This window comes from Dipodomys merriami, unplaced genomic scaffold, assembly GCF_024711535.1.
Source record: "Dipodomys merriami isolate MVZ:Mamm:240054 unplaced genomic scaffold, mDipMer1.0.p SCAF_2, whole genome shotgun sequence".
NCBI classification, from domain to species: Eukaryota; Metazoa; Chordata; class Mammalia; order Rodentia; family Heteromyidae; genus Dipodomys; species Dipodomys merriami.
In genome coordinates this window covers 4,291,316-4,308,466 of record NW_027203381.1, presented here as the reverse complement: position 1 = coordinate 4,308,466, position 17,151 = coordinate 4,291,316, and the positions used below count along the sequence as shown (strand labels likewise).

At 40.6% G+C, this 17,151-nt stretch overlaps 1 protein-coding gene across 3 annotated transcripts in view; it reads left to right on the top strand.

Annotated features, from left to right (window-relative positions):
* Socs6 (suppressor of cytokine signaling 6) overlaps window positions 1-15,699 on the top strand; it is a 31,002-nt gene extending 15,303 nt beyond the window's left edge. For 2 of the 3 annotated variants that reach the window (XM_070028970.1, XM_070028972.1), the window contains exon 2: window positions 10,454-15,699. In XM_070028970.1, the coding sequence (XP_069885071.1) occupies window positions 10,581-12,188 (1,608 nt within the window). In that variant the 5' untranslated portion in view covers window positions 10,454-10,580 and the 3' untranslated portion in view covers window positions 12,189-15,699. Of the gene's footprint in view, window positions 1-6,794; window positions 6,812-10,453 lie in introns of those variants that run through there. The other variant, XM_070028971.1, reaches the window with a different exon arrangement.
* The last annotated feature ends 1,452 nt before the right edge of the window (window positions 15,700-17,151 follow it).

Genomic DNA, 17,151 nt, shown 5'->3' with positions numbered 1-17,151 from the left:
AATGATAGCAGATTATACAAAGGATCCTATCCCTCCCCCATAGTATAACCCCTGCTTTCACGGTATTTGGTATCATCGGTATAATTTGTGGAGGGGAAGGGAAAAAAACAAATCGTTTAAATAGGGATACAGGTGGACCCATTGCAACAATGAGATGTACAAGTCGTTATGTCGAAAACGAACTTTACAACTTGGGCAAGCGGGGAGGGGGTGCGAAGGCATGGGAAGGGATGGAAAGGGGAAACAAAGGAGGAGTCAACATACTTGATAAGAAATGTACTCATTATCTTGCCCATGTAATTGTAACCCCTCTGTATAGTATTTTCACAATAATAAAAAAAAGAAAAAAAAGAGTCTATAGCCTTTTGATAGGTACTGTAGGGTTTTATACATTAGTCTTTAATTTTGGGGGGAATTGCCATAATGGTAATATTGAGTCTTCCTGGTTATATATCATCCTTACCTAGCAGTGTTTTATAGTTTTGAGTATACCATGCTCTTCTTTTCAAAAATTTGAGTAATTTTACTCTTTGATGGTATTATGAGTAGAATTATAACTCATTTTTTATTGTTTGCTGGCAGTTTTATTGCTATTATTTGTCAGCTTGTTTTTTATTTGTGTGTTGTTTCCACATACATACAAGATTGGGACAGCTGTGAATAAAGATATCTGTAGCTCCTCTTCTCAGTCTGAAGGCATGTTAACTGTTCTGGCTTAAACGTGCTGGTGCTTACTTGGGATGGTGGGAGAAGACAGTGTTGTCCACAGTCTCAGGCACAGTGTTTGGACTTTTACTGGGCAGTATGACTTTGCGGTGGCTTCATGCTGCGCTTCTTCACTTTCGTTTTGAGGGGGTAGCCTTCTGTTCTTTCTTATATCTTGAACAATGGTATTGTCTCTTGTCTAATGCTTGTCTACAATAATGAAGATGACCATGAGTGGTGTTTCTAGTTATTTATCTATTGTGTGTTAATTGGTTTTTGACATTAAACTATCCTGGGATAAATCACACTTGACCATGACCATGATTTTACACACATACACACACACACACACACACACACACACACACACACACACACACACACACACACACACACACACACACACACACACACACACACACACACACACACACACACACACACACACACACACACACACACACACACACACACACACACACACACACACACACCCCGAGAGTGAGAGTTTGGCTTGCTGATATGTGTTAAAGCTTTTTACATCACTATTCATGAATATGTTGATCTTGAGATTCTTATGATGTGTTGGGCTGTCGTATCAAAGTCGCTACTCATCTCATAAACATGCAAAGTACTTCCTTCTATATTATCTGAAAGAATTTGTGAAGGGCTATTTTCTATTTTACTGAGTTCTACTCTTAATATTTACTGTTTTCTTCAGTTGGATTCAGTTCTTCATTCTCTCAATTTTTTGAGGGGCAGTATGTTTGAACTCAAAGCTTGCTTGCTGGGCAGGTATTCTGCTGCTGACCCACACCTTTAGCTCTATTTTCAGTGGGGTTTTTAGGAGCTGTTTTGTTTTGTTTTTAGGAGATGATCTTGCTTCCTTGCAGGGCATAAGCCTGTACTGTAGTCCACCTGTTTTAGGATTCCTCTTATTGCTGAAATGTCAGACAAGTACCTCATTGAGATGGAATCTCACAGATTTTTCTGCCTGTAATCATGATCCCTCAATCTCAGCCTCCCGCATAGTTTAGGATAGGCTTGTGTGTTGCAAAGGGGTCTGGTGAAGTTCTCCTCTGGGGTTGACTTTGAATCACAACAGAATCACAGATTTATGATGGTTATGCCTTGGCCTGCTGTATACGCACTGTGATTACAGATTTGTGCCACCACTCTTCCTTTTTATGTTCACTTTTGATTTTTAATCTAGCCCAGAGGCTTTTTAGAAGCTTTATTTTCTCAATATTTAGTGCTTTCCCAGATTTATTCCTGTTCAATCAAAACTTGCTTAATTCATCTTAATGAAGATGACTAGAGAAATATAAACTAGTGTAAGTTAGTTGATAGCATTCAGCTCTTACACAGCCTGGCTATTTTCCCTTTTTCAGTTATAAGCTGAGGATTCCTTATTGAAAGTCTTTCAAATCCACTTACATTTCATGCTCCCTTACTACATATATGTGGGCTGTAATTTTATATACCATTTTGACAGTGACTGATCACATAAGTTGGGTGTGGATTCTTCACCTCTGGCCAATCCAAATACCTTGGATTTAAGGAATTTCAGGTTACAGATTTTGGGTTTTTGAATCCTCCACCTTATTGAAATGTTTGAGTGTTACTATTGCATTGTCTATTTCTCTTCAGCTGTGTCAGCTTCTGTTTTTATATTTTGAGCTATTATGTGAAGAGCTTTTATGCCTTATATCTTATATCCTGTATATCTTTGAAATGTACTTTCTATTCCCTGTCTGATACTGATATGCTATTCTAGCTGTGTGGTTACTATTTCAACTGTGTAGATGCTGCCCTTTTCATCACATTTCAAATGATGTACATTGTATGTATTAGGAGTAGAACTTTTAGATAACACATAGTTTTTTCTATTCAGTCCAACAATCTCTCCTTTTTGAGTAGGGCAGGCATCAACAGACCTTTTTTTAAAAAAAAATTTTTTTTTTTTAAATTTCTTGACAGTTCTGGAGTTTGAACCGCAGGACCTTGTTCTTGTTAGGCAGCACACTGCCTACCCCTGAGCCCTGACTTCCTCTGCAAAGATCAAGTGTAGATAGGTGAGGTTTCGTACACCATTGCAGCCTCTTCCTCATCAGTCAACTTTGCATAGATATCTTTTCCCAGAGTTTGGCTGTTTCTGATTGCTTAGTCTAGCTGCAGTTACTTTTGGGGCTCCCATCTACAAAGACCACCTCTTTCACCTCAGAAGTGACTCAGTATATACTGTGTTCATCAGCTTTGGTTGTCCATTGTGACTTTGGAAATGATCAGACGTGCCCAGGTTCCTGTGTTTTTTTTTGGTAAGAGGAAGATGTGGCGTCTCTAAGTACATGTGCATGTACGACATTTTGGCGTCCCGTGGTCAGGGGTACCACCACGTCAGCAGTGACAGAGCTTCCTTCCCTCCTGAATGGTTCCCTGCTGCAGCACCAATGATTGCTAATTACTTTCTGTGCTGGAATCTGAGATCCTCCCTGGGCAGCTCTTTATCCTTCAGCTCTGTTTTTAACTATTGCTTGTCCCCAAGTCTTTTGATTTTTCCAGGAAGTGCAGTTTTTTTTTTTAGTGTCAAAACAAAGTGACAAAATAAGGGAGGGGAGAGCAGCAAAGAAGTGGGTGTAAATTAGGGAAATTTATGGAAATCGTAGTGAACTATGAGAATGACAGCTATGTGGAGTAAATTCAGGCATGCTAAGTGTTAGGTGTTGGAGATGCCATTGGCTGAGGTGTTGGTTCCTGTGGCTTTTAGACACAGAGCCACTGGGGCTTGTGAGTCATGATTGAAGCAGGAAGCAGAGGTTGAAATGAGTGTGAGGTGCCTAGAGTGAGGCCGGGCAGGAGTGGGGTCCTGTGCACCAGCAGATGAAAACAGCAGCCTGGGAAGCCTTATGCAGGGATGGAGGCATCTGGTCCTGAGGGCTCCAGAGTCTGTCTTTTCAGGTGACTGAAACAATCGCTCCTGTACTTGTACTGCTTTGTTCTCCTTTGTTAGTGTGGATGGGATGGTGGTTTTGTACTAGCATTGAACTGTGGCTGCTTGGTGGTTACCCTAAGGTCCAGGAATCCCTAATGGGATTCCTGATCCCTTTTCTTGTTCTTTGGAAGGGTAATCACTGTGGCTTGCATATCCTTTGAGATGTTTAATCTGCACATACCAGCACACAAATACATACACAAGTAGAATCACTTTGCACTTTGTTTAATAGCTTTTGTGATGTACCATGGACACCTGTGTTTACTTGGAGAACATTCCATTGTATTGATTGTAATTTATTAAACCAGTATATTTTGGATACATAGTTTGGTTGGTTCCTTAGGGTTAGGTTAATTCCATGTTTTGTTTGCCTTGAGGTATGTGGTAAAAGGTGTGTGTGTAGCGACTGGGCATTATAGTATGTTGGTCAGTTATGATTTGGGGGCAAGTGGCTTGATGTTCTTGTGCTTCAGCCTCCCGTTTGTGATATCCCCACTAGCAGCAAATGCCTATATAGCCCCTGGCTTGCCGGGCATGGCTTTCAGGCCATGTCATACATGAACCACCTAAACCCTGCATACATCTACTAAGGGACCAGATACACATGAACTCATGCAGTCTGGCTCCACTTCTGGTTTTGTGCCCTTCTGGTTTTGGCATAATACCAAATTTACAGGGCTATATGGTAACAAGGATTAACAAGACACCATATATTCAGAAAGTTTATACTGAGGCCTGCCTCACAAGCCAGTGTGTGTCCTACATTTACCAATATTAGGCAAATAATCAAGTGATAGTAGTTTTTCTTTTCTTTTTTTAAAAAATGGCATAAGGAACATTATCTGTATGTCTTTGTTTTGGGCCTGAGTGTATATCCAAAAGACAGATTCCTAGTAGCTTGACTACTTGGATGAAGCATCTGTGAATATAAAATTTTGTAAATAGTTTCAACTAATCTTAGTGGTTGTATCATTTCTGCTCAACTGAGTAGTATGCATTCATTTTGGGATAGTGTTACACGTTGTGTCATTTATTGACATTTTCAAATTCGTAGTTGGAGGTGATACCTTTTACTTTGTTTTGGCTTGAATTTCCTTATTAGTGAAGTTTAAATTTTTAACATATGAGAAATCACCTTTTAAAGTGTACAATGTATTGAATTTTGACAGATGTAGCCATGGAAGTAGCACACAGTAAGACACAGGGAGTTTCCATCACCCCAAATGACTTGAATTTCCCTGGGAGGAATGAAGATTAGGAGTGATTGACCTGATGCGTTCCTTCCCCACCTTTTGCTTTCTTCATTTCCTCCTTGATTGCTTTTTGTTGCTGTTTTTTTCCTCCTGCAGTCCTTTTGTGTGAAGTGTGCTATGAATGTTGCTTGTTTGCTTATAAAGGTCTCTGTTTTTACCAGCTTTTCACCGTGCAGTCTGTCACAGCACTTAGTCTGAATTAGAAACTCTTGGAGTTTCTAATTCAACTCTTGGAGTTTCATTTAACTCTGACTGTACTTAGGCTACTTTTGAATATCCAGAAATATGTAAACTTTACATGGTCAGATCCATTTTTTCTCCTGTGTTATACTTAAAAAAGATCTTCAATACAAGTTTTTTTTTTTTGTTTTGTTTTTTGGTCTTGTAAGTCACAGACCTTGAATTCTGAGCCTGGGCGCTGTCCCTGAGCTCATCAGCTCAGAGCTAGTGCTCTACCACTTCCAGTTTTCTGGTGGTTAATTGGAGGTAAAGAGTCTCATGGACTTTCCTCCCCAAGATAGCTGGCTTTGAACTGCCATCCTCAGATCTCAGCCTCCTGACTAGCTAGGATTACAGCCATGGGCCACCGGTGCCTAGCTACAAGACTTTTTTTTTGAAGTTTTTCTCCAGTTTTATTTTTTTTAAGTTTTCGCTGCTAGGTGCCGGTGGCCAATGCCTGTAATCCTAGCTACTTAGGAGGCTGAGATCTGAGGATCGTGGTTCAAAGCCAGCCCGGGCAGGAAAGTCCATGAGATTCTTATCTCCAATAAACCACTAGAAAACCGGAAGTGGCACTGTGGCTCAAGCGGTAGAGCGCTCACCTTGAGCTGAAGAGCTGAGGGAGGGATAGCACTCAAACCCCACGACTGACCAAAAAAAAAAAAAACAAAAAACAGTCTTTGCCTTTGATCCCTCTGGAATTTACTTTGATAGAACAGATGAAGTATGAGTCTTGCTTTCTGCAGCCTTGCAGATGTCTGTCCAACGCGCCACCATGTGCCAGGGCCTGCTGTCACTTGGGTTTCACACATGCTCATTGGGCTCTCCTTCCTCTGTTTCTTATGGTTGTGGGGTCTCCTCACGTTCGTTGCAGTGTCCCATGCAGATCATTCTCTTTAGCCCTTCAGAACTTTAAGGTTTTACCGCTTGTCTATTGGGTTAACCTCATTGTTGTTTTCTCGTGTTCTCTGAGAAACTTTAATGTTTCCTTTTACCCTTGATTGTTTTATCTAAGAACAAGATGTGCCTTTCTGTATATTGAAATGTACTATTATCCTCAAGAGTTTTTCTTATCATTCTTTGTATTTATTTCATTGTTTTTGAAGATACCATAAATAGAATCTAGTCTTACCAGCTTTTAAAAACATAGATGTATTTATGGTTTTTGTATATAAATTTTGTAATTGTTCAGCTCACTAAGTTCCTAGTAGTGTTCCTGAAATTCATTGATTGCATTTCCAGGCATTAAATCAATTGTGTCATTTGTAAATAGTGACAGTTGTGTCTTCCCTTTTCCAATATTTATGCTTACTCCTTATTTTTGTCAAGTTTATTAGCTGATATATTAGAAAAATGAAATTAATAGTATTGATATTGACAACCTTGCTTCATTTTCTTTATAATTGAATACAGCTCTGATTTTAGTATCTACGTTATGTCCATCTATTCTCATATTACAACGGTTTTTTTGTTTGTTTTTGCGCTGGACCTAGGGTTTGAACTCAGGTCTTGTACATTGTCCCTGAGTATTGATGCTCCAGACTAGCACTCTACCACTTCAGACACAGCTCTTCTTCCAGCATCTTGCTAGTTACTTCAGCGTCTTGCTTTGAACCTTAATCCTCAGAACTCAGCCTCCAAGGTACTATACTAGGCACCTGGCTTACAAAGTTGTATTTGTGAGGGGAGGGAAGCAAGAGGGCTAGGAATTGATACTTACTTCTTTTTAAAAACATCTTTTAAGCCAGGCGCCAGTGGCTCATGCCTGTAATCTTAGCTACTCAGGAGGCTGAGATCTAAGGATCTTGGTTCAAAGCAAGCCTGAGTAGGAAAGTCTGTTAGACTTTTATCTCCAGTGAACCACCAGAAAACTGGAAGTGGCACTGTGGCTCAAGTGGTAGAGTGCTTGCTTTGAGCTGAAGATCTTAGAAACAGCGCCCAGACCCATAGTTCAAGCCCCACGACTGACAAAAAACATATGCAAATAGGTCCAAGGTTCCTATCCTTGGAACTTAGTGCAACAAGCATACCCAACTGGTAGACTGACTCTATGGCGTGAGTCTGCCTCTTGTAATTTTGGTTGATCGTGGGGCTTGACCTCTGGGCCTGGGCGCTGTCCCTCAGCTCTTCAGCTTAAGGCTATTGCTCTATCACTTGAGTCACAGCACCACTTCTGGCTTTTTCTGCTTATTTGGTGCTGAGGAATTGAACCCAGGGCCTCATGCATGCGAGGCAAGCACTCTACCACTGAGCCATCTTCACGCCCTCTTTTTTTAAAGATACATTTTTTATTGTAAAGGTACATGAGTAAGGTAATGTATGCATTTCCTATCAAGCATTGTTATCTCCTCCGTTGTTTTTCCCTTATTATCCCTGCCCTCTCCAACCCCCCCCTTTTGTTTTCAGCATAGTGTCATGTGCATTTCATTGTTACAATGGGTCAACCTGTATCCTTATTTCAGCATTTTGTTATTTCCCTTCCCCTCCCCAAATTAGAAAGAATGGCCAATAGACACTTGAAATGTTCAACATCCCTAGCCATAAAAGAAATGCAAATCAAAACAAAATGGAGATTCTACCTCACCCCAGTTAGAATGGCTATAACCAGGAACTCTAATAACAACATGCTGAGGGGATGTGGCCAAAAGGGAACCTTACTGCATTGTTGGTGGGAGTGTAAACTTGTTCAACCACTTTGGAAAGCAGTATGGAGGTTCCTCAAAGGACTACATATAGAGCTCCTCTTTGACCCAGCAATCCCACTTTGGGGCACTTACCCAAAAGATCAAAAACAAGGCCACACTAAAGCTACCCGCACAACTATGTTTATTGCAGCACTAATCACCATAGCTAAGATACGGAATCAACCCAGATGCCCCTCAGTAGATGAATGGATTAAGTCTGTATAATGCATCTTCTAGGTTTTACAGTAGGATATGTCTTTTAAAGAAGAATTAGAAGTTAATTGCATTTCAACAATCTTTGTATTAAAGCTAACTTTTTAAAATAGCATTTCTCCAGTTTTATTTTAGAGTGGTTTTTGCCCGCAACTTAAATTCATAGGAAATTTTTTAGCCATCAGTGTTTATTATTTATCTTCATTAGGCAGATTTCTTTGAGACTCAGGTTCCTTAGTGTCATTGAGGGAAATACAGCTGTTTCGTTTGTTGATGTAGAGTTGTCTTGCACTAGGTGTTCAATGGTCATTGACATTCCTTAAGAGAGAGGCCGTGCAGTTATTTGTGATGTGTTCTGTCTGTAAGTCGCTCTTCTTTTTAAATGCCTAAAGTTTTTCCCTTGAATCTACACATTTATAATGTATGTATAAACTTAAAATTTTACAATTAGAAAGGCAGTAAGCAGATTCCGAATGTTTACTCAGGCATGAGGCAGATGGCAATCCTATAAAAAGATGGCATATATTTTCAGAAGTGCAAACAGAAAAATAGATACTCTTAAAATTTCCAGCGTAATCTTTGCCTAGAAAATGTAGGAAAGAGATAAAGATCATGTGGCCTAATAGGACTTTTTATAGACTTTAATGTCTAGGACTGTTTCAGCAAACTAGGATTGAGTTGTCTATGGGTTGGCAATGTAAAAAGGAAGAAATATAAAAAGGAAGAAAAACAACTGCTAAATTGTAGTTGCATCTCTGCTTTTCTGTAGTATGGATACGTGGTAGTGGGAAGCACTGAACTGTAAACTTAGGCAGTTAGTCTGTGCTCAGGGAAGTTGCCCGTGAGAGGGAGACAGGCCGGGGCAGAGGGGCTTCATAGGACCCTTACACTCAGGAGTGAGAACTTTATTTTTTATGCAGTGTATTCAAAACTATAGTACATGATAGTAAGACTTTTAAACTTGTTTTTATGGAGGCGATACTGCTGATCCTGACAGGCTGTCTGATCTGAGTGGTTTGTAGTAAGCATGGATTCCTTGCAGATTCCGTTTACACACCAGCCAACTGCTCTTGTCTCTCCTCCTCACCTCCTACCTTCTGTTGCCATTATGTTTCACATGGATTTTTACTATAAATTTCCATTCATGGATCTGCCCTCCCACCAGTGAGGGGGGCGGGGGACATAAAGGGATTGGGCCTGCATATTACAATGAATTGAACCACACTGAATTGCCAAGGGACTGAGTGGCTGGAGCTCCAGGTGAAGAGGCCCAGCCTGCAAGCACCCTTTGTCACTGTCCTTCTGCTCTGGGCATGGGGAATATGGGATGGATGAGCCTTGTTCTCAAGGGACTCACTCAGGAGTACAAAGGGGACATTGGTAGACAGCTTCTCACATGTCGGGTGCTGTTAAGGAGTGGGCTTCGTGTCACTCCCACGCTGTGTTGTACCCTCCCTCTTGAGTGTCTTTCTAGTACTCAGCAAGGTGGTGAGCAGAGCATGTGATCAGAACTTGTGGCTGAGATAAACAAGGGCTAGACAGAGCAGGGAGGGAAGGGAACATTGGCCTGTACAGTTAGAATAAAATAAAACCAAACTCATGCAGGCACCAAAAGAAAGGATGGTGAGTGTGGGGAGGTTCTTGAAACACCATCACACATTTGCCGCCTCCTCCCCCCGCCCCCCCCCCCCGCCATGGTACAGGCTGCGAAGCAGAATCTGAAGTTCCCATGCTGCCAGGCACCGGTGGCTCACACCTGTAGCTGCTCAGGAAGCTGAGATCTGAGTTATTGTTTGAAGCCAGCCTGGTCAGGACACTCAATGAGATGCTTTATCTCCAGTACACTACTCAATAAAACCAGAAGTAGTACTGTAGCTCAAGTGGTAGAGTGCTTGCCTTGAACAAAAGAAACTTAGGGACAGTACCCAAGCCTAGAGTTCAAGCCCTGGGTCTGGGGGGAAAAAAATCCTCATGCTGACTGTGTGTTTGAATTAAGGCTTTCCACTTGATAGAAAAGAGCTGTACCACTTGAGCTGTGCTTCTGTCCCCATTTTCTATTAGATTATTATTATTTTTTTCAGATAAGTAAGGTCTTTTTGCCCAGGGTGGCCTAGAACCACACAGTCTTCTTATGTGTGCCTAGTTGGGTTAGCAGGAGTGGATCACTAGACTCAGCTTGTTTGTGTGTTTAAACAGGGTCTGCTAATTTTTTTTACCTAGGCTGGCCTTGAACTGCTCTCCTCTGCAGTAGCTGAGAACAGGCTTGAGCTACCATGCCTGGTCAGAGTTGTCATTCTGAAGAAAAAAAAGATTTGAAGCAAAGGTTTAAAATCTTTTAAGATTGAAGCTAAATTCAGTGAAATAAAGCTATTTCTCTTTCCTTTCAGAGTGTGGCTCCAAAGGTTAAATGAACCTGGAAAAAGACATAGATGCCGCTTTGCAGCCTCTCCAGATGTTTGGGGATAATACTCCAGAGAGAAACTGATCCTCTCGGATTAGCGGTAACTAGTCATAATGAAGAAAATTAGTCTTAAAACCTTCCGGAAATCTTTTAATTTGAATAAAAGCAAAGAAGAAACTGACTTCATGGTAGTCCAGCCACCGTCATTAGCCAGTGACTTTGGAAAAGAAGACTCCTTGTTTGGTGGCTGCTATGGTAAAGATATGGCCAGCTGTGATCTCAACGATGAGGAGAAGGGGGGGAAACCCAGATCCAAGAGCGAGAGCCTGATGGGCACCCTGAAGAGGCGGCTCTCCGTGAAGCAGAAGCCTAAAGGCAAAGGCAGCACGCCCCCTGGGGGGGGCTCCGCTGACGACGACACCTTCTCCTCCTCCTCCGCCCCCATCGTCTTCAAGGATGTCAGAGCCCAGAGGCCCATCAGGTCCACCTCCCTCCGCAGCCACCACTACAGCCCCACACCCTGGCCTCTGCGGCCCACAAACTCTGAGGAGACGTGCATCAAAATGGAGGTGCGAGTCAAGGCCTTGGTTCACTCTTCCAGCCCCAGCCCATCCCTGAATGGCGTGCGAAAGGATTTCCATGACCTTCAGTCGGAAACTGTGTGCCAGGAGCCAAGCATTCCACTCAAGAGTTCTGATTCCCCCACGGGAGACCTGCGTCTCCACCTGGACGATCACGTGCCTGTAGTTATTGGACTTATGCCTCAGGACTACATTCAGTATACCGTGCCTTTAGACGACGGGATGTACCCTTTGGAAGGATCGAGGAGCTATTGTCTGGACAGTTCTTCACCCATGGAGGTCTCTGCGATTCCTCCTCAGGAGGGAGGGAGCTCTTTCCCAGAAGAAGAGAATCAGGTAGACCAGGACCTCGTCGTTGGCCCAGAGATCTTCGTGGATCAGTCTGTGAATGGCTTACTGATTGGCACCACAGGAGTCATGTTGCAGAGCCCCAGAGCAAGTCATGATGATGTCCCTCCACTCTCACCATTGCTACCTCCAATGCAGAATAGTCAAATCCAAAGGAACTTTAATGGACTCACTGGCCCAGACGCCCATGTGGCTGAAAGTATGCGCTGTCATTTGAATTTTGATCCTAACTCTGCTCCTGGGGTTGCCAGAGTGTATGACTCTGTGCAGAGCAGTGGCCCCATGGCTGTGACAAGCCTGACAGAGGAGCTGAAGAAACTTGCAAAACAAGGGTGGTATTGGGGACCGATCACACGCTGGGAGGCAGAAGGGAAGCTGGCAAATGTGCCAGATGGCTCTTTTCTTGTGCGGGATAGTTCTGATGACCGTTACCTTTTAAGCCTGAGCTTTCGCTCCCATGGTAAAACACTTCACACTAGAATCGAGCACTCTAATGGTAGATTTAGCTTTTATGAACAGCCAGATGTGGAAGGACATACGTCTATAGTAGATCTAATAGAGCATTCAATCAGGGACTCTGAGAACGGAGCTTTTTGTTATTCAAGGTCCCGGTTACCTGGATCTGCCACTTACCCTGTCAGACTGACCAACCCGGTGTCACGGTTCATGCAGGTGCGCTCTCTGCAGTACCTGTGTCGTTTTGTTATACGTCAGTATACCAGAATAGATTTAATTCAGAAACTGCCTTTGCCAAACAAAATGAAGGATTATTTACAGGAGAAGCACTACTGAACGATTGCAAACCCTGCATCTTGCACTTTGGGAATAAGAAAAAGAGATTGAAATACAGTTTACAAACTTTCAACGCCATCAAAATCCTTTGCTGCCATAACTATTTTAGTTTTATGTGTAAAAGCGTCATCGATTTCTTTAGGGGTAGGGAAGTGTCTGCAAGGTGTTGTAGGTTTATTTTGGTTCTTTAAAAAGGGTTGTCTTGAGGTTCTAGAAGTGTGAATTATGTTCATTGCAGAATAATCACAATGTGAATTATCAGATTTTCCTTAATCCCCTAGTCCTTTGCTGCTATCCACTGTGATTTATGCATTAAAAGCACATTTCATGTGTATTCAACCCTAAGTTGAATGAAACATAGCAAATGAAAATTGCTGTCTTTAAATGGCCCGTTTTCAAATGATAATGTTGAATAAATGTGTGTGTGATAAAACACTGAAAACGATTTGTTAATCTCATACTATAAAAAGATGATTCAGAATTATGAATTGGCATAATCTTGGCTAATGGAATGCAAATCTACAACATGTTTTACAACACTTTTCCAAATTATTTTTAAGGTTATGCTAAATTTTTTTATTGTGAAAGGTAGGATCTTTCTGTTGCCTTCATTTTCATCTTGTCTCTTTTAATAAATGGCCTTACATTAAAATTGTAAAGAAATACATACCACCAGTTTAGAAATTGTTGCCTTTTCTGTCCTTCAACTCGGGTACAAGTTGGCCTAAGTTAAAGAGTCGTGGAACCACAACTGTTGTTGTAGAAATAAAAGATAACTGTACTCTCCTGAACACTTTTCTGTTACCTAGACTTTGCTTAAATGTTTCATCAGATTTCTTTAGTTTACTCAGCCTTTTTCTTTGGTGAATTTGATTGTACAACTAATTTTCATATATTGATTATCTTACAACATTAAAAATATAGTTTTAAATGGATTTGACTATAAAAGCTTGTTTTACGGATTTTGTTTTCTATAGTCACCACTAAAAGGTGCTAGATCTGACCACTTAAAATGAACCATAATTTTTAGAACATCATGTGAGAAAAATTGTGAAACCATATCAACTGAGTGGAAGTCCTTTTTCCTGTCATATATGCTACTAATTAAAAAGACAGAGTGTTTTTTCCCCCTCTGCCAGCCGAAGAAAGGGTATAATGCCTAATCATTTCTAGTTACTTTGAAATCCAGAGCATTTATTCAGTTCATGATTCTGTGATGTATTTAAAGATTGCCCCAACTGGGAAATGCTCCTAGTGATACAAGCTTTAAGGAAAAGCTTTAAGGAGCATGTAGTTTGAGATGTCTCTTCCTTTTGTGACTTCTAGTTTTCCTCTCTCACCTCTTCTCGATAAATACAAGGAGAAAGCTTGGGTCAAACAGACTGGCTTTGCGATTCAAATATAACAATCTCTTTTCTATGTGTTTCTTCAGGACAGAATTGAGATCCTACCAATAAAAGGCATAATGCCATAATATGATGTGGTGGTATTTTTATTTAAAGGGGAAAAGGTACTTAATATTGGTGGAATGTTGATTGTACCTTGTTACAAAGACTCATTTTCTATTATGTTTTCCCCTAATGAGATGGAATATGAGATATAATAATATAATTTAAGTGTTCACTATAAGCTATTTGGATTAAGAACTATTGCAGAGTTGTAGGCTTGTCAAATTAATGCAAGACATTTAGCTATTTTTTTGCAGAATTATTTATTTTTTAAACAACTGAAAATATATCTAGGGTAAGTTGAAAGTCCCTGTGCGTTTGTGAGATCAGGTGTCGTCACAGAGTTGCTGTGTGTTGATGGTAGATTGTCGAGATGGCTTCTCTGTGTGTCCCATTTCACATCTCCCCCCAGAGCCCATGACGTACAGAGGTCTCCGAACCACCCCAGCCCGACTCACAGATATAGGCTGGCTTCAGTTTTTCTCACAATGCCGTGTGTTTGATCTACCCAGTTAGTCTCATTTTCATTCAGATACTTTAAAAATTGTATTTGCTGTGCTCTGGAGGGCACGTTTGAGGTTCTAATGGGAAAAGCCATTAGAGGAATGTGCCCTCTTCTAGTCCAGTTTGAAATTGTTAGTTCTTGGAGAAAAGTCAGTGAACTTGCTAAGGAATTAAGTTTATAAGCCGACAAGACATATTATGACATTTTCTACTTTTGTGTAGATAGAGATCCACTTGACATCATAGTCCAGTGCCCTGCGGGCATCTGACGTCGTCTGGGAAGAGTGGACAGTGGGGAAAGGGAGAAGTCCTCGTCCTTTAGCAGGCCTCCATACAGTTGGGTTAAAACTTTGGATTCGGTTTGTTATCTTGGATGATGTAGACACAACCTGTGAGTGATGCTTAACAATCTGAAGACAAAATGAGAATGCTCTATCCATTTATTGTGACGGTTGAATCAGGATTTTTAAAATTAGATATTTGATCACAAAGCATGATGGAAGCTGGAAAGTGTTTTGAGGCTTCGGACAGTGAGCCGTTGTCACAGGTAAGAAGGCTATAGGAAGTACTTGAAAGATCTTTTTCTCTAAGAAACAGTTCTCTTTTTACTTGGTGCAATAATGAAAAAACTTAGATCACTTCTACCATCACCGAAAATGACCATAGAACTAAAAACGTTTTAAGGAAACCAGCTGTACAGAGCAGCCTCTTGCTGTTGAATAAAGTTCTGTGCCCAAAGCATACATCATTGGCTTATAGGAAATAAAACAGAATAGGTATGACAGTTTCTGAGCCAGTATTAATTGAAACAGGATCCAAGTTACTCAGATCTTCGTGGTTTCTGTAGTCTGTCTACTAGTATTACAAGTCTGTCTTAGCAACAGTGCTTTCAGGAGCATGGTTAAATTACTGTATATTTCATACTTCTGAGAGATACCACTTCAGCAAAGATTCAAAATAACATGTTTTGATTTCAGTCTTAAATTTTTCATCGAATGTGAAGTGTTGATTGAAAGTGAAATCACACTACCAGCAATAGACAGTTTTGTTGAATTAGAAGGAACAATACCCAGTTCCATAAATAACATTGAAATTATAAAGGCACTGGTACGTTAATAATCACAAATTGTTTTCTTAATACTTTTTTAATCTTGTAAAGAAAGTTTTTATAAGCATCCTTTTTATTGACCAATCATAACATGGCAAAATGCATAATTGCTGTTTCTGAAAAATCCAAATGCTACATGCAGAGATGAGGAGAAATTCTTAGAAAATTTTGTAATAGCATACATGTTGAGTTAAAGAAGTCTCATAGTTATTGGAGTGCCATGAAATTAATACTTGCAATCCAGATTGCTGTAGTTTACACTTTTTCCTGTGTGTTTCAAATCAAGTGTGTACCATTTGTACTGAAAACACCACAGAATGAGCTATCCAAAGTCCATTGATTTTAATATGTGTTTTGGTTTGTAAAAGAATTATAGTAATTTCTTGCACATTTTTGGAAATTGTATAAGATTTTATGTATCTACTTCTAGATACAGTGTGTAAATAAAAATTCGTTCACAAGATCTGCCTTGTCTGTTTTCATATCTTAGTGGTCTGGTTTTACTTAGGATTTACATGTCTGGATGCACCATGAACTGGCCAGGTAGAGTAGGAGCCAATACAATAAATACAGTACAATACATACAATACAATAAAGAGGGGAAAAGAATTAGGAGTCAGCCAATGGTGCAAATGTGCCAGAGTACTTAACATAAAGGCTGGAGTGAGTTAGGAGGACATTCTCCTAAGCAAAAAGACTAAAATGACCGTAATGATGAAATCAATCGTACTCAAAGAAGGTTAAGCAAGTGATAAAATATTTGAGTTAGGACTTTTAAAAAGAATATCTCCTATTAAATAAAATTTTGTGGAAAGGGGCTGGGAAGGTGGCTCAGAGGTAGAGTGCTTGCCTTGCATGCATGAGGCCCTGGGTTCGATTCCTCAGCACCACATAAGCAAAGAGAAAAAAGCCGGAAGTGGCGCTGTGGCTCAAGTGGTAGAGCGCTAGCCTTGAGCTGAAGAGCTGAGGGACAGCGCCCAGGCCCAGAGTTCAGACCCCACGACTGGACCCCCCCCCCAAAAAAAAAAATTTGTGGATGGTTTCTTAGGCCCACACTATTTATATGCCTTTAAAGTTCTGAACGTCATTTTTGAGTAAAACAAGTACTTACCCTATATGAATTCATTTTTGTAGTCATGGCTGGTACACATGCGCAGCCCAGGAAGGATCAGTGATAATAGCTTAGTCTCCAGAGTGGAACTCTTGCTTACCATTGACCTGATCCTGGAGATGGTTGCTTTTTAAGTGAAGTTTTAATTCTCAGGCTGCCTTTTTGTAAGTTCATTCTATTGCTACAAAAAGAGTTCCTGAGAAATGTTTGCAAATTCTAGAAGCCTACTAGTAGCACCGAGATGAGAGTGGATAGCCAGCTATATCTGCTCTCCAGGAAGACGGGTCCTGCTGCTACTACTCCACAGCTAATTCCTTCTACTCCTACCTTCAAATGCTTAACCACCCCCTTCTCCCCTGCATTTTACTTCTACTTTCGCCAGTTTTTAACTTTCTGGATCATGTTTGTCTTGTATTTCAATCGGATTTACCTCTCAAAGTCTGCTTTTCTGGCCTCCATTATAGATTCCCTCTCTATTCATTAAAGCCCACTTTATTTTTTTTTTTTTTTGTGAGATACAGTGTATTCCAGGATTTTATTTCAAAGGGGAGGAGGTTTGATCTCAGCATTCTTTTCATAAACTCCTTAAAATTACAGGTACATTTCAATTTTATAATAGTTCCTTTTGAAAAAACATGTTATCAGTATAGTTAAGTTATGCTGGGATCTGGCACCTAGTTGCAGTTTAGTATTTATTGAAGGACAAGATGCAAAAGTCCAGACAGCAAAACATGATTCCTGAGGTAGGTGCAGAGTTGGAAAATCATAGCTGAAAAGACAGGACTTCCATTG